This window comes from Malurus melanocephalus, unplaced genomic scaffold (genome assembly GCF_030028575.1).
Source record: "Malurus melanocephalus ecotype Western Australia unplaced genomic scaffold, MMel_1.1 scaffold_180, whole genome shotgun sequence".
Lineage (NCBI taxonomy): Eukaryota > Metazoa > Chordata > Aves > Passeriformes > Maluridae > Malurus > Malurus melanocephalus.
In genome coordinates this window covers 1,382,121-1,408,466 of record NW_026623412.1, presented here as the reverse complement: position 1 = coordinate 1,408,466, position 26,346 = coordinate 1,382,121, and the positions used below count along the sequence as shown (strand labels likewise).

The 26,346-nt window shown below is 44.3% G+C and overlaps 2 protein-coding genes across 2 annotated transcripts; one reads left to right on the top strand and one right to left on the bottom strand.

The window, feature by feature from the left end:
- Nucleotides 1–832: 832 nt before the first annotated feature.
- Nucleotides 833–7,223, bottom strand: LOC130577475 (alpha-aspartyl dipeptidase-like). Its single transcript, XM_057372875.1, has 8 exons — nucleotides 7,033–7,223; nucleotides 6,871–6,959; nucleotides 5,686–5,760; nucleotides 5,103–5,182; nucleotides 3,612–3,785; nucleotides 2,510–2,569; nucleotides 1,650–1,732; nucleotides 833–1,110 (listed from the first exon to the last, which is right to left on the bottom strand). The coding sequence occupies exons 1-8, from the start codon at nucleotides 7,131–7,133 to the stop codon at nucleotides 1,032–1,034; spliced, it is 741 nt and encodes a 246-aa protein (XP_057228858.1). The 5' UTR covers nucleotides 7,134–7,223; the 3' UTR covers nucleotides 833–1,031.
- On the top strand, nucleotides 7,205–23,153 carry LOC130577476 (cytochrome P450 20A1). Its single transcript, XM_057372876.1, has 13 exons — nucleotides 7,205–7,348; nucleotides 7,989–8,038; nucleotides 8,124–8,290; nucleotides 13,285–13,430; nucleotides 14,078–14,245; nucleotides 14,943–15,021; nucleotides 15,698–15,813; nucleotides 16,228–16,282; nucleotides 17,705–17,825; nucleotides 18,653–18,764; nucleotides 19,358–19,422; nucleotides 21,192–21,281; nucleotides 21,451–23,153. The coding sequence occupies exons 1-13, from the start codon at nucleotides 7,277–7,279 to the stop codon at nucleotides 21,599–21,601; spliced, it is 1,392 nt and encodes a 463-aa protein (XP_057228859.1). The 5' UTR covers nucleotides 7,205–7,276; the 3' UTR covers nucleotides 21,602–23,153.
- Nucleotides 23,154–26,346: the final 3,193 nt, after the last annotated feature.

The window sequence follows — 26,346 nt, the reverse complement described above, 5'->3', positions numbered from 1 at the left end:
AAAATCTTGCAATGTGTATTCTGATTCTGCAGAAGCAACTTAATASCAGATTAGAGAAATGCAGCATGTGAGACTTACCTCCCTTTAGTCAGTGTTTTGATGGAAGCTGTGATGCTACTCAGTTTGCCTGATGAATTTTTATTGAAGCTAATCAGGGGGTGGAAGCCAAGGCCTTACAGCAACAGTTAACCATATCTTCTGATRTGATTACAAATGGATTTTAAAATGCCAAAAAATGCCTTTTTAAAGAGTTAAATGCTAGGTCTGAGGAGTGCTGGAAATAGCTACTTTCAGAAATAAGCCATCAGGCACTGTAATGAACTTGTTTGTCTTCTGTGCAATATCTTTTTYGCTCTGGGTGCTTTAAGAGTATACTGTATGTCTTGCTTTGTTTTGATCAATATGTTTTAAGAGTGTATATATTGGCTAATGATGGATTTTTTTCCTGTACAGCTTGGTGGAAGAGGTTTTAAAATTTTGCACTTTTCTAGGATTTGCAAGTTTGTAACCTGAAAATTTTTAACATGCACACTTTTGTACAGAATTATCATTGTATATATTTAACATGAGTCTGAAGCAAATAAAAGTAATTGAATGCRCAACTTCTCCCTTTATTAATAGCACAAAAATTAAACTAAGTGTGGGAGTACACTGAACGYACAATGCTTTTATTTAGCAGGTAAAAGTAGGCAGCAGAAACAGCTGATTCAGTGTCCTGCCTTAACTGTGTTAAGGCAACTTTTTGGTGGGGAATGAATCAAAGTGGATACATGAATGTGCAGGCCCCTTCAAGCTTTGAATAGCTATGATTATCCAAGTACTGCAATAAAACTTCTTTTTTTTTTTTTTTTTTTTTGCTGGGAAGGAGATGATTGAAACATGAATTGGGGTGAGGAAAAGAGCCAAGCAATACATATTTATCTTTATTTATGAAGCTCAAGTTCCCCACCCACCCTGAGACTACAAGCATATCTTTCCTTCTTGCTCATTGTCTTTCCCATATAGTAACTCTGGCTGCAGAATATGGAAGGCTACAGATTTGGGGCATTACTGTCATTCAGGAGGAAACTGAAATCTGTTCCAGGTTCATGTTCAGTTGGTTTCTTACCCCTGCAAAGAAGACAAACCATGCTGTGAGCTTTAATGGGAGGTGGGACTGCTCTGCTTCTGTTACTAGGGATGGAACAAGGCACCCTTGTTCTTAACAAGCAGAGTTTTGACTCCCCTCTTCGCCCACATTATGTGACATGCATCTTAGATCTCTTAATAGTGTCCATATGATTATAGATTTTGATTCCCTTGCTCTGGAGTTCAATGCATTAGGGCCAAACTGGCACTCCCCTGGTTTTCAGTAAAAGACCTGACTATTGGGGCTCTTCCTGTGAAAGGTAACTAGAATTTGGAAACATAAACACCAATGCAATGCCAAAGCACATGCTGGGTTATTAGTCAGACATCTTTTAGAGTGCAGTCATCCTGCCAGCTCCTTTGGAGCATGAAACAATACTTGCACTTTCCCCAAGGAGAAATGGAATCAAGGGATTAAGTAACTTCTGATGTGGGGGACAGGCAGCATGTGCCAGGAGGCTAACAGAAGCCTCTCTTCCTTTCTCTGTGAAGGAGGATATCAATTCAAGTGAAGCATTTACCTCAAAAACAGACGTGCTCCTGTCACTCCTTGAAGTGTGGCTTTATCTCCTTCCACTAACAGCATGGTACCTTCCCGCAAACCCTGTTGGATGAGGAAACATTTAACGTGATTTTCAAGCTATTTGAAAGGGTTTGAATGCTTGTCACAAGCAGGGCAGTCTTAGTGCAGCTCACCATGACTATAGACTAAACYTCGTTTACCTAACAAAGATGCAAACACAAAATTAGGTGAGTTATCTTGTTTTAGAAGCTGATTTTCTTGTTTATTTCAGTTTTCACTTTTAAAGGAGAAACCATTAAGGAGAAAACTCTGTTTTTTCCCCCCAGTTATTTCCACTACCCCACCATTCTTAGATTCAGTTTGGGCCAATCAACGACCAGCTGAGTTTGCTAGAGCCCAAACTTTATACTACACTATCAAACACACAGACAGGAAACACAGAAGTTCCACTTCCCCAGACACACATAAGGAAATTACACATATACTGCTACTGAATGTGCAGATTCAGAAACTGTTTTACAGAGATTAAAGTTAAAGAGTATCTGCAAAAAGATTAAGGGGAAGTATTGTACCATCTGTACGCACACGGCCCCCAACACACAATACACGCCTGCTGGCCAGTGACAGCAAAAATCAGAGCTGCCTAAAATAGTGTTGAGCAACACTAACAGGAGTATGCATTTCATTTTCTGTGGGCAAAAGCAAAGGCTGAAGCTCTTAGCAAGAGTACAATTAGCATTCCATGGCATGGTTCTGCAAGTCTTGACAGGCAGGGTACCCACACTGAGAACTAGTGTGAATGCATTTGAAATGTTTATCATGCTACAGCCAGGATCTCCCTGACACAGAGCTACTCACCAGAACTGGAGGGGTGTTTGGTTCTTCGTGATACTGGCGGATTCTTTCCTCTCTTGTCTCCTGCAGTAATGAGCATAGATTAAGCTTCTCAGGCCATAAGGTAGGACTTGGAACTATCCAGGTAGTGTCACATCAAGCAATTTCATAACATAAAGCAAGTACTTTCTCTCCAGCAGAATGGGATGGCAGGATTGACTCTTAATTGACATGTGTTCTACMCTTCACCACTAGCAGCAATGTACTGCAGGTTGCTCAAACAGAACTCACACAATCCCAACCCTGAAAAGCCTTAAAATTTACTTCTACTCAATTCATCCACTTTGTTTTTTTATTAGTACTGTCTCTGTCTGCACTGAGGAAGGTGGTAGAAGCAAATGCCTGAGGTGCCACCTTCCTGAAAGGGAGTAGTGAATCATGGATTTTCAGTGATTAAATATTTGCTTTTTTGTCTTCAAGTAGGTTTTACACTGAAGAATTTCCTTCTGTGAACAGCTCTATCATGTTTCCTGAGGTTTGCTGCTGAACTGAGCAACAATAAAGAAACAGGAAACATAGGAGCACAGCAGGGACTTRGTACAGCACAGAGCTTCCAACCTCTGAGAAAAAGCAGAAGTTATTTATAAGGAAAASATTGCCTGCTAATCTAGTGACAAACTGATTAAATGAATACCTACAACCTCATCTAAATTCTAGAAGCATACCCATAAGCACCATCTCTTCATTATTCCCTAATTCTTCACACTTTTTCTAACCATGGAATTTTGATTACAAGGAGGAATATTATTTACGTTAAAGGATGCACCATACAAACTGTTCCCTGAGGAATCAGTTGACTTTCTATTCAAGAAGCAGCTCATCCCCACTGTATGGAAATCTGTCTTTATGCTTGATGGCTGAAGTGTTTTTCTTTCAGCTATACTGTGTGTGCTTGCTCTGTATTGGGCATCACAGGCTGTAAAGTGTTACTGCTTCATTGGCATTTCCAGTTTCTCTAGGGAGCAGCTGTTTGACATTCTATAGCTTTGTAAGGCCTCAAAAGTGCACACTATTTTTACTCCTCCACACTCTGGTTATTGTGTTAGTTCTGGTGTGCTTTACTTACACCCATGTGAGTTCTCTTAATGTCTGGRTCCAGGTAGTGGGGGTTAATATTGAAAGGAACTAAACCTAAGGCCTTCAGGGAAGGTGGATAAACAATTGGCATGTCATTGGTGGTATTGATGCTGAYGGTAGCAACRTTAGTTCCTGCGCTGGATCCCATGTAAGGAATCCCATCCTGAAAGACAAAAGCAATGATCAGTCTGCAGTATCACAACTAGGATTTGCATTTTATAGCATTTTCTATCAATCTYAGAGACTCCTCAGTCAGATCAGACTTAGTCCTTCTAGCTTTTCTCACTGCTAACTTTACAGGTAAAAAGCAGAAAAAGAATTCAGGCTCTGAGGTAGGCAGTAGCTTGTATCAGAGAACTAACTGCTGCATGCCTTGTACTCACAACTCTGTGAGCCCACAAGAGAGAACTTAGCAGGCTGTCAGTGCATGTTGGACTTGGCTATTAAGAGAGGGGAGACTTGTCTCTGTTGTAGTCACAAGAAGTAYCTGAACTGGCTTTTAAATAGCTCCTGAAGAGAGCAGACCATTGGAAGTTAAGTGTAATGTTGTCAAGYGTCAGCTTACCAGTACCATCACCAGTACGGCACTATTCATACCACTATGCTGTACATAGAAGAATGCCACACAAATATGCAAGTATACAGGTAATGCCAAACAATTTGTAAAAATAGAGCTATCTTGAGACAACTGATGGAAATGCACCCAAGTAGTTATCCAGACTTAACTGGTATTTTCTGGCTTTTATTTCCACAACAGATGCTGAATTTCTATACATGAATATAAGCCTAGCTAACCTTTTTTCTTGGCAGCTGGCTTTACTGTGGCTTGTATAAATCTACATMAAGTCATTTGCAATTCCACATTGCTAGGGAACACCTTCCTTCTTTCTCCTCTGGGGATGGTGTATGTTTGCTGTGCCTTATGAGATTTACCAGCTAGATTGGTGCTGCTGGCCAGAAGGGCTCTATGGCACTCACACCTCTTAGTACCAAGRAGTTACAGAAATTACATAATTTTCAGCATCCACAGGACACTSTCTAAAAGGCACACTAAAAGGCACATACAGATCCAACTTCAGTACCAGTTTATTAGCAGGCAAACTACAACATGAACAAGGTATGAAGCAGACATCTCAAGCTGAAAAACATGGTTTCTGGACRTAGATTAAATCCTGCACTGCTCTTCATTGGTATAATGAGGGATTTACTTCTAGGGTTCTATGAAGCATTGTACATCCCAAAGTCTTGCAGTCCCACATCCAGAAAACTCCTCTAGGAAGACAGACTGCTGACTTTAAGGCTTTTCAATGRCTCAGTAACAGGCTTATTTGGCCCTGGTTTTCAGTTCACCAGGTTGCCTGAAATGGCTCAACATTTGAAGTATATTAGAGACAAAAATGTAGAATCAACTTGGATTTTTCTGTCCAAAAGCTCATGCCTGAGATCCTGCCATTTAGACTTGACCAGAATCTAGTTTTACCTCAAGAACTCTCTTCCTGATCTCATGTATCAGACTGTTGTCATAAAGAGCCTTCAGGAGACGGAATGTGTTCCCACCTCCTGCAGAAAGAAAGTTCAGCTTATTTAACATGCTTTCACCATCCGTTTAATTGAAGCCTTTACAAACTTGGCAAGCTCACTGAGTTCTRTGCCCTGTTCAGGGTAGTATTGTGCTTTGAGAAACAGTAAAATCAGAAGCTTCAGACCATGGGCTCATGCCGTGAGTTGTCCTTGTAAGGCTGGCACTGTCTGACAGTGACATCTCTTCGAATACCCAGGAGCATGATATTACAACTAGATCTTCTTGGGCTAAGTAATGATACAGCTGTTATGATCATCATCATGTTTTTACACTGAGGTACTGTTCAACACAGTAAGTTCCATYAGTAAATCTACTTCCCTACCCACCACTAAATTTAGGGTCTTAGGGCTCCCAAGTACTGCTCTCTGCAGTTTCTAGTTAGTAGGCCTGACTTGATTGTTGGTCTTCATTGCCACCTCTGAGCAGGCCTAATCCAGTGCCCTATATAAACCTTCACCAGGGACTAAGAAATAAAACTTACCAATGAATATTGCTTCAGATTTCCTTACAGCTTCCACTGGATCACAAAATTCATGAATGCTGTCCAGCCCATAACCTTAAATTAAAAAGTATTTACCTTTGACAGGTCAGTCTTGTGGAAGAATGTGATACATTCAATCCCTCCCTGCCTACCCCTCCAACCCTGAGCCAAATGGCTCAACCACAAGAAATTTCAGAGAACTCTACAACATAAAGTATGTCCTGCATTCGTGCAGGCCTTCAGCATCCAGCTGCACAAAAGGAAATGTTTGCTTTGTKGATGTATGCACTCAGTGTCTAGGAGCACAGCATTTCACTCAGCAGGTGCAGGCTGAGGCACAACAACCTACTGAGCATTACCAGATAASTAGCAAATAAGGAAAAAGCTGTTAGTCCCCAGCTTGGCTGTGCTGAAATTTGACAGGATGTGTCATCATTAGCTCTAGCATTGTTTRTGCAAATAACTGATCTGAGTATTGTTTTGTTAAAATGTCTGACTTTGATAGATTTGCCTTTCTGGGTTTCATGGAGTACAAGAAGTGTCAGGAGAGACAGAAGAATATGGGCATTTCATAGCAGCAATCTTCTGGCAAGTCAGGGAGCAAAGTGTGCTGCCCAGGGAAGTTGGTACTGATTATTACTACACTAACAAGTCCAAAGTTACCCTCAGCAGTGACAGATACTAGGTGGAGGTGTTGCTATAGGCTGCACTGCAAAGATCTTTGCTCCAMGCAAAGCTCAGCTGCCGTTCATCGTGGAACTGGCTGACTTCACGTAACACCAGTGGTTGCACGGCTTGAGCAGATGTTTTAGATGCATGGGAATAAATGTTCCCTCATATGATTAAGAAGGGTAAAAAGATGCCATTCAGTATTTAGGTATAAAATRTCCTTCCTGGAGTGGGTAGAAGTGTTTGCAGCAGGATTTCTTCTGGAGGCCTCTAAAACATCTCCTTCAGGGCACAAGTGCGGAGCCGGCTCCTGCTGCTCTCACTGCCCTTGCTGCCCGTACCGCAGCAACCCAACCCAGTCCAGCCCAGCCCCGCAGGCTGCAGCGCTGCGCCCGTTCATGRCCCCACAGCGCAGAGCCGGGGCGCCCCATGCCCGCACCCTGCTCCCCGTGCCCGGTGCCGGCTCGGCAACCCCGGGCACAGCCGGCGTGGCCGGGGCAGCCGGGCCGGCCTTACCCAGGCTTTCAAACTTCGCCCTGGCGGTGCGGGCGTAGGCGTCGCGGTCGTGTAGGGCGTAGGGGATGAACAGCACCCGCTTCACATTCCTGGGAGAAGAGAGCGGTCAGAGCGGCGGAGGCGAGTGCCGGGMGCGCTCCCTCTGCCCTGCGCAGCACTTACTGCCCGAGGAACTTCTGGATGTGCTGCTGGCAGTGGCCCAAGTACCCCCCTCCGTGCAGGGTGGAGTTGGAGATCAGCAGCAGGCGCCGGGGGCCCCCCATGTCGAGCCGAGACGAGCCTTACCCCTAGCGCAGCCCAGCCCAGACGAGCCGTGCTCCCGGCCCAGCCCGCTCCGCCCCTTCCTGCCCTGCTGCCGGCCCGGGGTGGGGTCGAGTCGCCGCTGCTCCGCYGCCCCGGCACAGCCATGCTGGACTTCGCCATTTTCGCCGTCACTTTCCTGCTCATCCTGGTGGGCGCCGTGCTCTACCTGTACCCGGTAATGCTGCCGGCGGCGGGGCGGGGGGCGCACGGCACAGCCCGGCCCAGCCCGGCCCGGCTCGGCCCCCGGGGCAGGCAGGCGGGCGGGGAGCGAGCGGCCGCGGGGCAGAGGCAGCCCCGGGCCCGCCCCACGGCTCCTGGGCTCGGGCGGTGCCCCAGGCCCGTAMCCCGGGGCCCGGGCGGGACGTGGCATGGCCTGCGGGAGAAGCTGACGGGCGGGGCGTTCTCGGGACAGCACACACCCAACTTCTGCTTTACGTACAGCACACACCCACTTCTGCTTTACGTACTCCGGGAGTGACTCCCGCTTTCCAAAGATGCTATCTGCTCGCCTTGCGTTCTTGCAGCCCTCCAGGGCAAATCAGTGTGTCAGATCCTTCATTGCAAACTTGACCCTGTAAATCTTTACCGAGCCATCTTTCATCTAACACAYGAGTAATCCTGGTTTAGCCAGTGGACACACAGTTTATCGGCTTAGTGCGTTTAAAGCCTGCAGATGTAGCATATCAGCTTCTGTTTCATGTTTGTAAGTAGTGTAGTAGTATTGGTGTGGAAGATTCATCTCTCCAGCTGGAAAGCTGTGGGACTTGTAGAAAACCCGAGGTTCATGTAGATTGATGCATTTCCTTTTACTCTAGGCATCTAATCGAGCATCAGGTATCCCTGGGYTGGCTCCAACTGATGAAAAGTAAGTGGTTTCTGTCCCAACACCGATCAAGTTCCACATTGGCAGGGGATGCTATTCATGACCAGATATCCTCTGTGTTTCCCAGGGATGGCAATCTGCCAGATATCATTGTCAGCAGCAGTTTACATCAGTTTCTTGTGAACTTTCATGAGAAATATGGGCCACTGGCCTCCTTCTGGTTTGGAAGGCGTCTTGTCGTCAGCCTTGGCTCCATTGATCTCCTGAAACAACATATTAACCCCAACCGGTTGGGTAAGTGTCTTTTACCTTGTYTTTGAGTTAGTGTGTTCTGGCCTTGCTGGGCTTCCACTTTTTTCAGTGGAAAGGTGYCAAATGAAATTGGGGTTTCATTCTAAGTTGAAAGAAAATGAGACTGTGTTTGTAGCTGTCATGGTGGTTCAGGTATGATTTTGGTCCTGCTTACTGGACTTGGGTATCAGTGACCCAGAGTTACTGCTGTCCAGTGGCCATCAAGAAATCAGTATGCTTGTGTCTTCTACCATCTCTCTACAGGCAAATGTTCATGGAAGGCATCATGCTTATTAGTCACTTGATAGAGCACGGTGAGCATCCTGTAGCCACATGGCATACATTTGAAAAGCAGTTTGAAATGTAGTCTAAGAGCAGAAACTTTGCTAAATTTAGTCTGAAAACAGCTCTGCTAGTTTGTTGTAATTGCCTTGTGTCATTGAATATGGAGGTTTTTTAAACAATTCTTTGGAGAAGTTCTWGAACTTTCATTTTTCTTTTGGTATATAGAATTTTGTGCTGAAAACCTGTAATCATATTCCAGTCTTGGAAGCAGTTGGTGGTGTTAGTAGCTGAGTTGACCATCCTAGTCATGGGAGGGTATTTTAACTGATGACCTAAGCTTCTTAGGTGGGCATTTTGCTTCCTAAGGTTATTACACTCAAAACGTTAACTCAGTTGATGTTTGGGTTTCATTTCTTTCTTTTTCARTATTTATCTTACCAGGCTGACTGAGGTGCTGGATTCACACCTCTGACTTGATCCTGTAGGCTGTCTTTAGGCACAGGCAGCTATCTCAGATCACTTTATGTCAGGGTCGTGAGGGATAAGCTTCATGTACAGCTGCATGACAAAAACAAAAAAAAGAGATGCTGACAGTCTGGGAAAGGAGTGGGAGTTAACAAGGATCAGCAAGACACAGTGTATAGCAATGACACTCCAGAAGGTGGAAAACCACCCTGAAGATCTGAATGCTCTCAAGTCTATTTAGGGGAAATTAAGCAGACAGTTGATTTTTCAAAGCTCACAGAAGTGGTGACAGGCCTCTGAGCAGTCAAGTTCTCAGAAATGTGCTGAATTTGGGAGTATCTGAGTATCGGAGAAAGAGAAGTATGGTGCCTGGATTTAAATGCAGGAAATCAAGTGACCCAGGCAGCTACAGACTAGCCCAATATCCTGCTATGCCAAGTGCTAAACATGTTTTTTTTTTCAGGATGAGGATAAATGGGAAATGCACAYTGTACTTTGATAATTAGATTTTGARACAAGGAAAGTGATAGAACTGTGTTTATGTCARGGATTCAGTTCAGAATTTGCTTGGACACTGGTAAATGAAAGAGGGAGCAAGGTTGTATTGTCTTGGAAAAGTGAAATGCAGTGTTGGGGAGGTGAAATACTGCCTCTTATGTTAGCAAACTGCCCTGATGGCATTATGCTGGGACCCTTTGTCAACACAGGGCTGAAGAGTGAGATGGGTGTCCCTGAGGGCTGGGAGAACAGGAACAGGAGTGGGAGGAGAGGAAGCAGGCTGCACAAATTGCCTGCAGGATGAATGGCCATGGARAGGAAAGGATACATCGAGTCATGCATTTTCTGTAAAGACAGGAAAGCATTTAGACTTTTGCACAAGATGAGCATGAGTCAGACCTGGAGTCCTGTGTGTGGCTCTGACCTCTGCATGCAGGCATGATTTTGAATAAAGCAAGTGCAGATAGAGGGTGCCAGTGCTCGTAGAGAAGTGGGAAGCCTGTTATGCCRGAGAAGCCTGGAAAAGTGCGTTCATCTCAGCAGAAGAGTTTATGAGGGGATGGATCCTCATAAAGGCAACAGGCTTGAGAGGGAAGGTTCTTGCRAACTCAGAGATGGAAAAACAGCAATATTAGTTGTATCAGTGCTTTKCTTTTAGCACCAATGCCTGCCAGAAGTCTACCACCTTTATTAGAGGTGAGGAATCYTACTGTTTGTATTTCCTGAAACATTGAGGTACAAACAGTAATAGCTGAGTAGCTGTAGCAAAGCCCTTCCTGTACCTTTCCTTGGTGAGTGGGTTGTGATAAGTATCAGCCACAAACTGGCTCTGGGCAGCTTGAGGTTTTGTTGGAGATGCGGTGTTACCTGTGTGTCTTCTGTAAACATGGTGTTGTAGGACAGGAGATGGCCCACAGACAAGCTGCATTATATCCAATTCCTGACTCTTCAGCCCCACTTGAAAACCCATGCTATGTGACTCCTCAGTCTTCTGGGGTGCCTAAGGCCACCCCCGCATCCGTCTTCATGGATACCTGACAGTTGGTTTCCAAAGCTGAGGTACAGGGTTTGGCTCCAAGTATCATACAAAGGTTCCTCTCATCTCATGTGTGTATCACAGGTATGGCCAAACATCTTGGAGACAGAGACAGAGGTGCAGATGGTGCATCTCTCATCAAAGCCTTGAAGTTGGACTAATTGCATTCAAAGTTATTAACATTTCCAATTCCAGGAGTCTCTTTTTCCTTATGCTTAAAGCTGTGTTTGAAAYTGGTATGTTTTCATGGCCTCTTAAAACTTGGTTGAGATCAATTTGCAAGAAGAATTCAAACGAAGTAAAATTTTGCAGCTAGTACTGGTGATTCCCCTGAGTGGCTCTAGGGAAGCAGTTCAGGCCTTCAGAGGATGTGGATGTGAAGAGGGTGGACTTATGCAGGATTGTCAATAGCAGTGTGTTCAGAACCAATTTGGAAACCTTGCCTGAGTCAATGTTGCTTTTTGGGTTGGAGCAAGGAATCTGAAACACATTGAATACTGGAGATGGAGCTGTGGGTCCTGGCCTGTCTGAACAGGACTTCATTGCTGTTCTGTGAGCACTTTACTGTGCAGGTTTAGAGGTCCGTTCTATCTCTGATGTTCAGTTTTGCTCAATCTCAGATCTTTTCTCTGTATCTACTTGCCATGGTGTCCCAGACAGCACTCTGAGGTTCTTGGGATGAGGAGATTTCCTTGTAAGTGGAAAAACAGTTAAAATTTTGATGTTTCACTAGGAGGGCTGAAAATGTAAGGCTGGAGATATTTTCAAGACAAGGACAAAGGATAAAGTCTATGCAAATACTGGCAGAATAGAGCTCACTCCTGAGGCCGTTTGTGCCATGTGGAGTCACTAGCTTGCCACTTGTCATTAGCTGTGGAGAGATAGCCCTTTCCAAATAGAATGAGGCAGAGCCATCCCTCTGCAAAAGGGCAGCCTGGGCTCTGCCGCCCTGAGTGCCTGACAGTGAGGGTGTATTGATGGTGTGGGATTGCCAGTTTAGACTGGGGACATTGGGAGAAAAGAAACAGAGCCCATGGCTAATCCAGCAGTTTTCTTTGCATCCTTTCCATGCAGCAGGAAAACTTTGCAGTTTCAGCAGGTGTTAGTTCTAAGCATCCTCCAGCCTCTATAGATGCCTGTTTGCCATATTTTCTGTGTGGGCTTTACCACCTGCCATGTGTCTTCCTGGCTACCTGGTATTGTGCCTGGCTGTACCAGTGCCAGTGCCAGTGCCAGTCAGCAGGGATCTGTGGCATGAATAGCAGCAGCCACTCCGTGACAGAGTACCTTGGAGGAGGAATTGTCAGCAGCAGCTAGAGTCACATAACAGTGCCACGTGGAGAGCAAGAGCGGCAGGTACCATCTGCCAGTGCCAAAAGACACATGCTCATGGTCCTTGTCATTCAAAGTGGGAAAGAGGGTGAGATGCAGAGCTTAAAAACATCGAAAAGGAGAAGATGTGAGAGAAAAACATTTGGGAAAGATTACCATATTCATGCCTCTGGCCTCGTTAGCTGCTTTTATGTCTTTAGGTAGTGAGTCCTCTGCAGGTGGGAATTTTCTTATATGTTTGCCTAGTGGGATAATGAGGCACCAATCTCTGGGGGGAATCCTAGATACATCCACTGCTGTTAAAGTCATATGTGTCTAGCCCAGCCTTGATGTTTTTTGATGCCTCAGGGGTTTCACTCTCCATCTGGGAGAAATAACAGACTGTGATAAACAGTGACAATTCCTGCATGAAAACCCTGATTGCTTCTTCCAAATAGTTCCTTAAAGATCTTGCCAGTTCCGCAAGACCTGCTAAAAGGTTTACAGAAAGGGAAAAATGTATGCCATGCTTTATTGCCCARTTTTGCATTGATACCTAATATCCTTTAGCAAATTTATTAAGTAGAGGTCCTTGGTGGTGAAATTCAGAGTTAAAATCTAGCTGAAATGAGCCATGGATATAGAAGTTACGTGGTTTTGTCTTGTTTTTACACTGATGGAAGTTTCTGTGTGGAAGAAGAATCAAAAGGTGATCAACATTAGAAAGCATTCTGTAGCTTAGGGGGGTACAGTTTTCTGTGGGAGCTTCAGAGCTTCTGTGCTGAAGGCAACCCTGGCAGACAAGTAGGTGCTGGTTTGGGAAGCACTCATCACTGGGGAGCTTGGTGCATGTGAGAAATGATGCAGGCTATCAAACAAGGTTTGCTGGTGATGCAAAGGAGGGAGGGAGTGCAGAGAGCAACCTTTGGCTAAGTCTGTCATGTGAGCTGGTATGTCCTGAATGCATAGCACCTTCAGRACTGGAGGGCACACCCGATGTGAGGGGGATTGTACTAAAGAGACTGCAAGTCAGGCTCAGGAAAAGGGGAAGGACTATGCCACATTCACTCTTGTCACCAAGTCAGTGGCACAACGTGCTGGAAGCTGGAAAACTGGGAACAAGCTCTGAAGGCCTTACTACTAAAGAGTTACTTGTAGAGCCCAGTAGGTGAGCTCTGCAGGGGGAGCTGATCACAGGATGACTACAGCCCCAGGTAAAAGACTTTATGATGTCCCAGCCCACACTGAGCAAGAGAAACTTGCTCCTAAGAGACTGTTCTAGGGTAAGGAGCCACACCCTGTTCACTGCTCAGAAATAGCAGTACCCAGTTAAAGAGGCTGCTGTTTTCATCAGCCCTGTGTAGTGTGACTTTTGAATGGTGCATCCTCTGTTTGCTTTCAGTGGAYCCCTTTGAGACAATGCTGAAATCCCTCTTGAGGTACGAGGCCAMCCTGAATGGGGATACAGGAGAGAGCCACATGAGGAGAAAACTGTATGAGAACGGTGTGACCAAGTCCTTGCAAAATAACTTTGCTCTCATCCAAAAGGTGCGTAGCTGCCTTTGTATGGCAGAGAAGCCATGTGTGGCTCACAGGGGAAGRTTTAGTGAGAATGATCACTGGGATAAAGGATCTGCATTCAAATTGGTGCTGGAGCTATAAGCATCTGAGATAGCAAACAGCCTCTGCCTTTCATCGTGTGAATATTTGGTTTCTCTTAGCTCCAGTGGGTTGGGGGAAGGGCTGAGCTTGGCTACTTTTTATGCCAAGATACCAGACTGGAGCACCTGGATTCTAGATATATTTCCCAGGACAGGAGGATGAAGCAAGGAACCAYCTTTTGGGGCCACAAGCAGGAGAACTGTTCTGTTGATTTAGTCCAGCAACTAGAGTATGATCTGTTTCCCTGTTCTGGAGCTGTTAGTGTTGAAGGGCTTAAAGTTTCTTTTGTGACAGAGGGAGCAAGAGAGGAGGATAGGGTTGCCTTGTTGGGGAAGAGCCTTGAAAGAWACAGAAGATTGGAGGCTAAAATATTACTGTTTAACAGTGGGAAGAAACCATGGAAAGAATTCAGCTTCATTCCACAGCCATGAAAGTGTGGTCYGCCTTAGGAACTGGGTGGGAACGTGTCCAGGATGTGTTTGGTAAATAGATTGCTGGTATTACTGCTAACTAGTGGTTCATTCCCTCTCAAGCTGTCAGAAGAGCTGCTGGCCAAATGGCTCTCCCTCCCCGAAGCACAGCATGTGCCACTCTGCCAGCACATGCTGGGCTTTGCTATGAAGTCTGTCACACAGACAGCTATGGGCAGCAGCTTTGAAGATGACCGGGAAGTCATCCGATTCCGCAGGTACCATGATGCAGTAAGTGTCCCAAAGAGCCAGGAAATCTATTAAATTTTTCCAGACTAAAAGCACAGTTTGTATCTATTTACAGTTTAGTACAAGCTACTGCTGAGACTTTAAAGGATAAGCTTGAGGATTCTGCCTCATGTGTCCCAAGCTGRAAATGATCCTACTGCTGATCCTGCTGTTGCTAGTCAGAGGTGTTTCTAAAGGATCCATAGGGATCAGGAGCCCAGATCCTGAGTGGCACTTGGGTGGTCTTTGGTACCCTAAGTCACTTAAACTCTTTGGGGACTGCCAGTGGAATTTCTTCTTTTCAAAGATCTTCTGAGGGCTCTGTGACCTTGTAGAGAAAAGAAAATCTGAGGAGATCTCAAGCTGTATCCACATGTGAGGATGTTAAATATGSTAGTGATAGGGTGGGAAAGAAACAATTCCATCTCCCATTTAAGATTCCCATGCTTTTTCCCCTGCAGTTGTAGTTACAGTGGTTTCATTTCAGCTTAATCCCAGCTATGATTATCAGCTTAATCCCATATCAGACATAGTGTCTGAAATGGAATCTGGTGTGCTAAAGAGAAGACCAGTTCCATATTGACAGGAAGTCTTAATTTTATTTGGTGTTTTCATTTTCCTGAGTAGGGAAGAATAGAATAGTCCCAGCAGTCACTGCCTGTGGTGAGTGCTGGTGCTGTTCTCTCTGTTCTTCTTTCAGATCTGGTCAGAGATTGGAAARGGTTTCCTGGATGGGTCTCTTGACAAAAACACGACTAGGAAGAGGCACTATGAGGATGGTAGGTTTTCTCCCAAAACTTTTCTCCTGCTCTGATTAATACTTGGCAGTTAGCTAGCATGTGAAAACACTTCATGCAATGACATCTAGGTCCCTAACTCSCCCTGGTTCTCACAACAGGCATTCACATATCTTCAGATGTGCGGACTTCGTGCCAAAACCCTCCCACATTCCCCACCCCCTCCCCCATTCTGTGTCTGCAGATGAGACATTTAGGTGAGAGCCATCCTCCTGCACCATGCCTATGGAACCCCTGGCAAAAGGGACTCCCTCGCTGGAGGTGCAGTGGTGCTGTACTAATGTAACTCTACAGGTCCTGTAACCAGTGTTATGTGGCTYTCACATATTTTCATGAGGGCTGATGGAATACATTCTTTGAGGGTTCTACAGCATTATGTGACTTCCCCTTATGTTGTTTCAGCTCACAGAGTATACATCTTGGCTATACCTGTAAGGATGGCTTTTTATAGACAACCCATGTTACTTGGTTCCTACATTTTCAACTGAATTGGAGATTCTGCCTTCCAAATTGGCAGTAACATGTAACAAAGGCTGCTTCTGTAAGTGAGCCCAGCAGGGACAGCTGGTCTGAAAATCTGCTTGGGAAGATAGATTTGCTTCTCTGCAGCAGAAGGATGATCAGGTTTTAAAATAAACATTTCTTTTTTCTTCCAAAGCTCTTGTGGAGATGGAATCCATCTTAAGGAAGGTTACAAAGGAACGCCGAGGCAGATCATTCAACAGGCATGTCTTTATAGACACCTTGCTGCAAGGGAGCCTGAGTGACCAGCAGGTCTGTGCAGTTGTTACCTCATTTCACAGTAGTGGASTTTTTCCAGATGGGCAATTCATTACATTGTAGCCTTCGTTTAATAGAAGTTTTTGCATCTTAGCTTAGATTGTTTATCAAAGCAGGGCTTCTAGTTCTTTTTTTCCCACTCCTACAATGTTTGATTGCATTAATCTTTGGTAGATTTCCTTGCCATTGCTTCATAGCTATTTTTATCAACCAGAAGTATGTTAATATTAAACATGYCTTGTGCAATTCAGTGGAAGTTTTACAGAGAGTTCAGTCCACGTCTTCTAGATATATTTCCTGTTCTGTGCACTAAAAGGATTTAATGTGCTTGAGTGGAGAGTAGGCCACTGCATTTTTCTCTTTACAGYCTTCTGAACTTCATTCTCTGAAACAAATTTTCTTTCCTAGATTCTGGAAGATACAATGATTTTCTCCTTGGCAGGATGTGTAATCACTGCTAAYTGTAAGTACAGTAACTGTAGGTAATTTCCCATCCTTACACTCAGCAGCCAAAAACTGTGTATGGTGTCATGAGACTTATTCCAAGTTTAAAAAACCTGTATTTATCATTCTCTTTCTCCTGAGCTACAGACATACAGAAGAAGCTAATTTTTTCATCAGACTGTTGACACAGCCTCACAGTTAGTGAGCTGAACCTAAGCTGTGCTTGATAACCTTTCCAATCTTTTGGTGAACCTTAGAATTCATCCCCATTTCTCTTTTCTTGCATTCTTAACTCCAGACAAGTGRTGCTAAATTTGATGAAAAAACACCAAAATGTATAAGCCACAAAGGTCATGTTGTAAAATAGGTTCTGGCACATGGGAAGAAAATTATACTGCTAGAATCTGTCTGGGTGCTTTGAATTTCTGGAGAATAGGTGTTCCATGTATGGAGGACTTTCAAAGAAACTGCTCTGGGATTTGTGCAAAGATTATGAAAAAACCCTAAACRAAAATACAAACTGAAGGTGTGTAAAGTACCTTATGATAAGGGATATCATATGATATTATATGATTATCTGGCTATGTATCTCAGCGAATGGGCTGGGACTCCARAGAAAACCTCCAAGATTCATCTAGGTGTTAAAGAATGTGGGAATTAAATTAGGCAACCATGGTAATACTCTCTCTAGAGAATATCCTCTCCAAGTACTCCAGGAAGACTGTAATTTTAAAGGGCTTGAATCCACATGGATTCATAGAATCACAGAATATTCTGAGTTGGAAGGATTCCTCTCCAGGATTCCAGATAGTTCTCATGAACAGACATATTTGAGAGCTAGAAACATTTCCCTGTAGCTGTAGGGAAACTGCATCCTACACACTTACTTCTTATGCATGTTTTTTTTTCTCACTCTGCTATTGAAGATATCTCAAGTACCTAAAAAATAGATGTAGGGGAAAAGGTGCTGGCCAACCTCTGCACAGAGCTCCCTGTCAGGAGCCCCAGGCATTGGCTGTCTGAAGCACTAGCCTAAGATGTGCTAGGGAAGCCCCCCACATAAAGGAATTTTCCAATTCTTTGAGCAAACCAGCCTTTCATTTGCATGGTTGGTCTAATAACCCTGATTCCCCTGAGTTTGTTGGGCTGTGTGGTCCCTTGGCCGAGGCTGTGAGGCTGAATGGTTTGAGCTCCCTAAGCTCCTCATAGCATCAGAAAGAGAATTTTAGCTTGCAGGGCCTCTTGTTACACAGGCGTTCCGAGTTCAGCCTCTGTTCCTACCACAGGATATAGAATTAGCACAGCCTGCTGTGAGCAGAGGTCACCTGTTTTTTTAGGTCAACAAGTAATGTTGAAAATAAAGGAAGTAAGAAAACTGAAAGCTGTTCATAAAGGATTGAATTTTCTGGGTCCAATCTTGCCTTCTTGTTTCCTTCCCCAGTGTGTACTTGGGCAGTCTATTTCCTGGCAACCTCAGAAGATGTTCAGCAGAATCTCTACAAGGAGATGGACCGTGTTCTGGGGAAGGGACCAATTACACATGAGAAAATGGAGCAGCTCAGGTGGGTCCTGTAGAATGAGCTGCAAGAGGAGGGCTGTGTCATGTGGTGGGAACAGGGGTTTCACATGGAGTCTGATGCCTAGCCTACACGAGGCCAGGGGAAGGCATCCAAGAGCTACTTACTCCCATTTTATTTCTTTTCTGTAAGTTGTCAAACAACAGGATGACCTGCAATACAGAGAGAATCTGCTGTAGGACTCCAGACACAGGAACCAAGGTGCTCAGGGTGATTGCAGGAAACCCTTTAGGTTCAGCAGCAGAGGAAAAGCACAGAATCAGTGTCCTGGCTGCCAGGCCAAAATTTTTTGCTTACTGACTTATTTGGTTTCTGGCCTAGTTTTCCAAAAGTAGGAGCAATCAACCATTTTCATGATTGGATACAGACATAACTAGAGAAGAAGCTTGGACCAGTCTTCTTTTCAAAGAGCCACAAGTGATGATGACTGACCAACAGTGTGCCTTTATGTTTATCATGTTGATGCAACTGGGTGCATTTTGTGTTTGGACTAGTGTTAGAGTTTCAGTAAGGGAATATAGTGTGTGGTTTTCTTGCTGCTGCTTGTGTAGGTGAGAGGTACATGAAAAGGGCTGGTGTGTTTATGCATTTTAGCAGATGTAGTTTGGTTTGAAATCTGAAAGAAGAGGGATTCCGATAACCTTCTGTGAAAGTTGTTAATGAGATTTAATGCTTCTTGCAAAGATGTTGGTACTCCTTGTCAAAAAAAATGTGAAGTGCCTTTAAATACAGCAGTTGACGCAGGTCTGCTTGCTGCCACAAAGACGTGGACAAGCTTCTCTGAGAGTTAACCTGACTGTCACTGGTTGCAGGTACTGTCGGCAAGTCCTGTGTGAGACGGTGCGGACAGCAAAGCTTACTCCCATTGCTGCACAGCTGCAGGAACTGGAGGGCAGAGTCGACCAACATACAATCCCCAAAGAGGTAGGACAGTGCTGGAGGTACTCTCCTTTCCTGTAGGGGAATGTGCTCTTTCCTCTTCTTCGAGACAAGGGGTGAGGCAGGAAAACCATTTCTTCTGGCACTGTTGAACCTGAGCATCTGCTCTGTCATCTGAAAGTACGGTTTAGCTCAAAGTTTGTGGTTCCTCTGTTGGAGAGGCTCTGGAAATTCATTTTCTCTTTCTGAGCAGATTTGCTTCTGATTCTGGGTCCACCAGGGATGAGTAAGTTTTTGAAGGGGCCCRTGGGCTCAGTTATGCATAAAAGAGCACAGTTTCAGGCCTCATCATATAACTAGTCACCTTCCATTGCAGAGAATAAAGTAGTCCATATGTACATCCCAGCAAGCATAGAGAAATGGGGTCACACCCTCTGTAACCACCAGCAATTGCAGTGTGATTCTAGAAGTTAAAATCCTAACATCTGGGCATGGATTATGAAAATCTGTAGATGAATACAGCGTAATTGTTTTTTAATCCGCCTAAATATGAGTAGTCTACAGAATAATCATCATCTAGAAGAGCTGTCAAGACGTGTGTTCAATTGTGCGTTGACGTGTCATAGTTCTCTTTGCAGACACTTGTGCTTTATGCTCTTGGTGTGATGCTGCAGGATAGTTCATCTTGGCCATCACCATACAAGTATGTAGAATCGAATTTTACTGCAACTTATTCCTTTGCTTTTTAAAATGAGGTCTTACAGCACAGCCCTTTGGGTTGCAGAGCCTGCCTTAAGCAGATTCTAGAGATGAAAGGGAGTCTGTAAGAAAATCAGGTTATGAAGGTCTGGGTTAAGTTTGTCTCCATGGGCCTGATTTTGAGGCAATTTAAGTCAGGTTCCTCCCATGCTCCAGTCTGCATGTGTGTGTATGTATGTGCTYGAGTTCAGCAAAAACTGTTTTTTGCACATACACAGAACTTCCCTGGTAATAATGCTGGTAAATTATGTTGAAGGGTTTCTGTGAAACAGTGACTTGAATGGCTTTGGTGTCACTGCTTGTTATCATGAAACAATGCAAGGGAGGAAATGCCAGTCTGAAGTTTTGGGTTCTTAGGAAGAATAGAAATGCTGCCTTAATGCTTCTGTCTGTGAAAACTGAAGTGGATCTAGGCCAGTGTTCTGGAGATTAAAGGAAAAAAAAATGCTGTAGCTTCCTGTGGCCTCCAGGTGRCAAATATTAATGTGTATCTGACTTAGTTTGCTTGGGCTGGCAGAAAAATGTGGGTCAGTTATTCTAGACAGAGAGAACAGACAGCTGAGAGTTAGGAGACAACAGCACCTGTCCTCTCCTGCAATTATACCTTTTAGAAAGGGGTCAGGCATTGATGCACCAGTCTATGAGCACCTTGGCAAGGATTRCCTCCCAAGATAAGACATGACTGTGTTTAGATTTGTTGAGGCCTCATGGGAGTGACTGTGAGGACAGCTATGAGCATTGTATGTTTGTTTTAGAAAGGCTGGGGTTGAGGTTTAGCTTTAGGTAGATGAATATTTCCATGACAGGGATGGGAGACCAGCTCTGTGTGATCCTTTCACCTCACCCACAACATGGTTGTTTTCCCTCCCTGCTTTTTTGCTAGGCAGCTGCATTTTTTCTCCTATTAAAAATCTGAAATTTGCACTTCAGGAGAAATGTAAGTTTGATGCTGCTTTTCCTTAATATCAGCACCCACACACCCTTTACCTTGATAGAAGCAGAGCTTGGTTGTTAAAGCAGGGAAACAGAGACTTGAATTATTTAGCAAAAAAGTTTGAAAGAACTGTCTTCTGTCCATGAAATTTTCTGTGTGCGGCTGGGTTTTTAAAAAATAATTAAATTGAATCATATTTTATTAGTTTCCCTTGTTTTAAACTCCTTCCAGCCCTGGATAATAGTTTTCTCCCAGCCTCTACCATCCTAAAGGTGGAAACTACTTTTCTCACTTGAATGAGTCACTGACTTCCCTCCTCCAGCACATACACATGCACACACCAGCTGCTAGAAGAGAATGACGGAGGGGTAAGGAGAAAAGGGAAATATTTTTGGAAGTGAAGAAGGGACTCGACTGGAGAGAGAGAGAGAGAGGGAGAGAGAGAGAAATGACATTGCATGTGCGCAGGAGAGGAGTAGAGGGCAGGTAACACCATCAGCTCAGCTGTGTACTGCATATTCGTTCCAGCCCTGTCTCATACTCCCTCAGTCTGTCAGCATTTTAAACAAAAAGGGACACCGCTGACCAGCTGGGAACATTGATGGAGTGGATGCACAATTGCCTTTATACATTTATGTGGAATGACCAAGAGAGAACAAATTAGTGAGGTTCTGTATTTAATTTCCAGTTTTTTTGCTTGCGTGCGTGTGTGTGCATGTTTCTGGGGAAAGGATTCTGTGCCTGCTCAGAAAGCCTTACACGTGTTTCATCTTTTACAGGTTTGACCCAGAGAGATTCAATGAGGAATTAGCCATGAAAAACCTCTCCTTGTTGGGTTTTTCAGGAAGCCAGGAGTGCCCAGAGTTGAGGTGAGCATAGGGGAGGAGGTCCTGGTGAGTCTTAGTGGCAGACAGCAGAGTCGGTGCTTCCAGCATCTTGGTATTACTGCTGGGACAACCTGTCCAAGTTGGCTGTTATCCTTTGGCAAATGTACATCAGAGCAAGGTTTTTATTTTCTTCTCCTGATTCTTCCCTCAGGTTTGCCTATATAGTGGCCACAGTTCTGCTGAGTGTCCTGGTAAGGAAACTGTATCTCCACCCAGTGAAAGGACAAGTCATGGAGGCAAAATATGAACTGGTAACCTCACCAAAGGAGGAAGCATGGATAACAGTGTCTAAGAGAAGTTAGGAGCAAGCAAAACAAGGGATTAAAAGTGCCAGCAGTGAAGTTCTGAGCAAGGGTCTTAATGAGAACCATATTGGCACCATTTTTACTCAGCCAGGGAATTGTCTATCCAGATATTTTTACTTTCCACATTCTTAACCACATGCCTATCTTTGGTTCGTTTTCTAATTCAACCAGTAGTCATATTAAAGTAGATTTAATCTATATGTCTTTTTTATATTTTCTTTTGGATCTCTTGCCAAACCTTTGCAAAGGAAGGAACAAAACCTTGCAGTGGTGTATGTATGAACTACTGGATTTCAGCTAGTCAAAAACCAGAGCCTCTTTCCCACAGCAGCCAGAGCTAGGTATGAGTGCACTTCTTATCCAGTGGAATGCTTCATTCTGGGTACTAGCTAAATAAGACCTTGGAAACACAAGGACAAACCCTTTCTCTATATATAGGTATTTTTATTCAAAGTGTCTTTCCTTCCCTTGAGCTATATCTGTCAAGAAGAGCAAATATATCCTGTGAGAAATATGTGTGAGTGTGAGAAAGAGAGAAATGAAGTGGGGTGGCAACTRCACCACCAGTTCTCTTGCTGTGTAAGCTTGCCATGCTGTGTAGTTGCAAGAGAAAGGATGACTGAGAAATGCAAGTAAACCAACAGGAATAAAATTGGTTTGGCCCCTGAGAAAACAAAATCATCAGTAATAATATAAAGAAATAAAATACAACCACAGAACAAAGCCCCAAGAAAGAGAGTCTCTATCCTGACAATTCTGAGGGCAGTGTCTAATCTAATCAACATCAGAAATTGACAGATGCTTGCAATTTATTCAGCACTGGGTCAACATGAGACTGGTCATGCAAATACTGGAGTGCTGATTTTRTAGGGCTCTAGATTAATGTTGTACTTAGTAACTTGAAMGCCTTTCAAAGAATCTTTTCTTCCTCCAAAATGCCAGCCAAACAAGCAGTGAATGCTACATATTCACATGCTTTCTCCTGATTCTTCCATTCTTTTTTGTCAATCCTAGGACAGCTCCATTCAGAGCCCCGCTGAATGGTTTGCAAGGCAGGAACCTCCTACCCCATCATTGCACTGGACTAATTGCCATCTGACTTACTGGTTACATTGTGTTTCTCCCTTTTTTCTCTTACACAGGATCRCTCTTTAACTGACCTGTATAAGTCTTTTCTCCATACACCTGACTTCTCTCTTAGCCCCAGTTCCCAGTCCCCCATCTCCACCCAGCAGCTGAGGAGTGAGAGGTTTCTCAGCCCATAGCAAAGTCTGCTTCAGCTGTACACAGCTGCCAGTGCACCCCAGAGCAGGCCAGGAGTGTGTGCCTCTTGTTTGAGTTATTTTTCACTGCTTGTCCAGACAGAGCACACATAACTGGKAAGTGCCGTTTTTCATTTCTACAGATACTGGTATTTTCACTGGTACCTTCCAGGTCAGGAAATCTGCTGCTCTTTTAAAAACGTTCTTCCAGTTGTCTGAGGTGTGCCAGCCYGAATGCAATACTGTCAGCTCTTACGAAGTTAGCAGCTGATGCCAGCCTCTGTGGGCACCTGACAAACTCAGGGCTCTTGGGTTTAACATGTCAGCTCTCTTTTTGGTGGAGCTGCAGAGATTCAGATGCCCCCCATTGTAGCTTCTGTTAGGGTAGAGTGATACAGAGATGTTGGGCAGAAAAGGGAAAGTTGTGCAGTTCAGCTTCCTCTGTTTCTTGCACTGATTTYATAATGAACTGCAAGAAAGCTCTTGCTAATCTGACCTCCCCTTAACTAAAGGTTGGTCATGTCCCCAGATGGCAATTCATGTTAGTCTTTGCTTCACTGCTTATGCAAAAAGGCCTGTTTATTTTGAAAGTTGCAGATGTTTCCTAAACCTTCTGGAGAAATTAGTGTGGTAAAAAAATTTTACTTTTAAGCATCCTTGGTGTGCAGAGAAGGCAAAATGAAGGCTAAGTTACTGCTTTATTGGGAAAATATGGTAGGGTAGCATTGTCCTTGCTAGGAGCTGGACAAGGAATATAATTGAGTGAAGATCTGCCTTCTTGTAGCTGTGTCATAGGAGTGAAGCTTTGAAATACTAGAAAAGCTTCCCAAGTGCAATTATCTGTATTTCTGGTACAGCATTTCTCTGCCTTGCTGGAGCTGTTCACACCATCTGCCTTGCAACAGTCCCTTCCCCAGTAACACGAATCAAAAGTGGCAGTGGTCCTTTATACTTAGTTACGAATTTTCCATTAGCCTGCACCCTTAGGCTGTACTGTGTCCAGGCCAGTGATCAAGCGTGCTGCAGGAGTCTATGACTGATGCAGGAGAAGAATGTGGCCCGGTGTGCTGGAGAGAGCCAATGATCTATTTGTGTTTGCTCAAAACTGCTGTCAGAAAAACACCCTGACTCATCAGTTAAGGAACGGTGTTGAGCATGGAGGGAAAGAAGGGGCGTAAGGCACTCTCAGGCATTTGTAATGCACTGCTTTACTGCTGGGAGTGACACTGAGGTCACAGCCACATTGTTTGCTGAAGTCTGTAGGTTTCCATTCTGCGCTCTATGTGTGTCAGTCACTTCAGACAGCCCAGCTATGGCAATTTAATGCAACATTCATCAGCCCAACTATGGATCCTTGTGCAGCAAACCTCCTTTTTTGTATGGGAGTGTTCATGAAATGGAGCTTTCTTAAGAAGTTTTAAGCTATTTTGATTTGAGGATTGAAAAATAAGTTTTCTCCYATTTCTGCCCTCACCCCTTGTCTGGCATGCACTGTCACTGATTCTTGTTTGGCCTGGTTTCCTAAGGAAGACYTGTGTTCATAGAGTGTGCACCCTTCCCACTTATTTTTGGTCATTTTCCCCTTTCTCACAAGAACTAACTTCTGAGCCCTTGGGCAAATCAGCTGCATTTGACAGGGATTTGAATTCTCTGCACTGTTGCGTTCCTGCAAATTTTGTGGGGAAAAGAGAAGACTGGGATAGGGAGTCTATGCTAGCTATGTCACAAGATTGCAGTCAAAGCTGCAGCATTATAGGTGSTAGCCTGGGGAAAAGCCTGCATCAGGCACCTGCTCTGATGCAGATAATCAATCTCAGGAGTCCTCTCAACAGAGGACAGGGGTTTGTGAGTGCWGCTCAAACCCACATACTAAGGACACATCTAAAGTCCAGAGATCCCTTCTGGCTTCAAAATAGGGATATGGCAAGCATTGCAAYCTGTGGAAAAAAATGTCTTTGTCTAGGAAGAAAGCCAAGAGGGGGAGGTTGCTTCTACAATATAGGGAATTGTTGCTTTTTATGCTCCTATTCCTGCTTTACACCAGCAAGCTGCTTCACAAATTTGAAGGATGGTTTTGCAAAGCACACAGAAAAGCTGTCGTTTCATTCCTTAGGCTCTTAACTGTRGGACAAGTTTCTACACAGGGCCACAAACTCAGGAAAGGTAGGAGGGCAAGTATATCTTTGTGGCTATGGAACCTGCTGCTCTCAGAAGCAGGCAGCCAGCACAGGTGGCTGGAGCAGCCAGACCATTGTCATGGCTCTTCATGGCTGGCAAAACCTTTTACTTTTGCCCCTTGTACTGGTGGCAAMTGGTGAGACAGTTGTTAACAACTTTGAGCAGAGCCGACAGTTTACTGATCTAGCYTCCCATAACCTCCAAAATGTCCATGAATACTGTTATCTCTACATTTTAATTAACATGGGCTACATGTAGAAGTGCCACTGCAAATTAGTAATATGCTGTTTCCAGCTGTTTTAAGGACTTGCTGGTAGTGGCTGTGGCATGCACCACAGAGTTCAGGGCTGCATGTTTTGTTTTCCGTTGTTACTTGGAAAGGATCATCTTGGCAACTTCTGTCCTACTTGCAAGAGTCAGTGTTGGTTATTGGGCAGGGTGGATGTGTATGTTTGCTGATTTAAAGTCCCTTGGGCAGCTGTCGTGCCAGCTCCCCCACTAGCTGTGCAGTTATGTGAACCTGGGACTGCTGGCAGTTCAGATTGGGAAAACAATCTCTCACCTGTGTAGTTTGCTCATGAACATTTTGGTACTGCTTAATTCACAGGTCAGCACATTCACTGCCATCTCACTGTCTGTGCACACGTTCCCCACTGACAGCAGGAGATGTCTGAACAGCCTCATCCCTCAACAGGGCCAGGTATGACCTGCCCAAGGTGTCTGTTAATGCTACAGAAGGGGCTCCCTGACACTGACCATTGAATAGAGATACATCCTGATCAGCAGATGTAAGCCTATAGTTTATTGACTTCTTTTTTATGCTCAGATCCTCTTGTGGCTTTGRGGCAAAAGGAATGAGGTAAAGCAGTACCTTCAGGAAAGCATAAAGAAAAATCTTCATCACTTGTGGGTTATGCTACCAGGAAGTGAAACTGTTTTAATGACCATGGCCGCTCTCATTGCTTCTTTTCACTTGTCTAAAGCAAGAACTGCTAGAAAATATTCCAGGYATCTTTCTCTGGAGCCTAAGAATATGAACCCATCTTGACATTTCTTTGTAGTTCAGCTCAGGAGTGTTTTTTAGCAATGGCTTTTCAACTAAACAAAAGKTTTGACATCTCTAGAACTCAATGCCAGGGTTTTGGTGATAGCAGACGGAGAAGAGGAACTACCACATGCAGGCAAAAAAGGTGAGGAAAATGTTCTTCACATATGGAGGGTGGGGAAGGAGACACGGTAAAGGTTTCCATGGCAACATTCCTTGAAGATAAGTATTTTTAAATCTGTGAATTTTAGCATCAA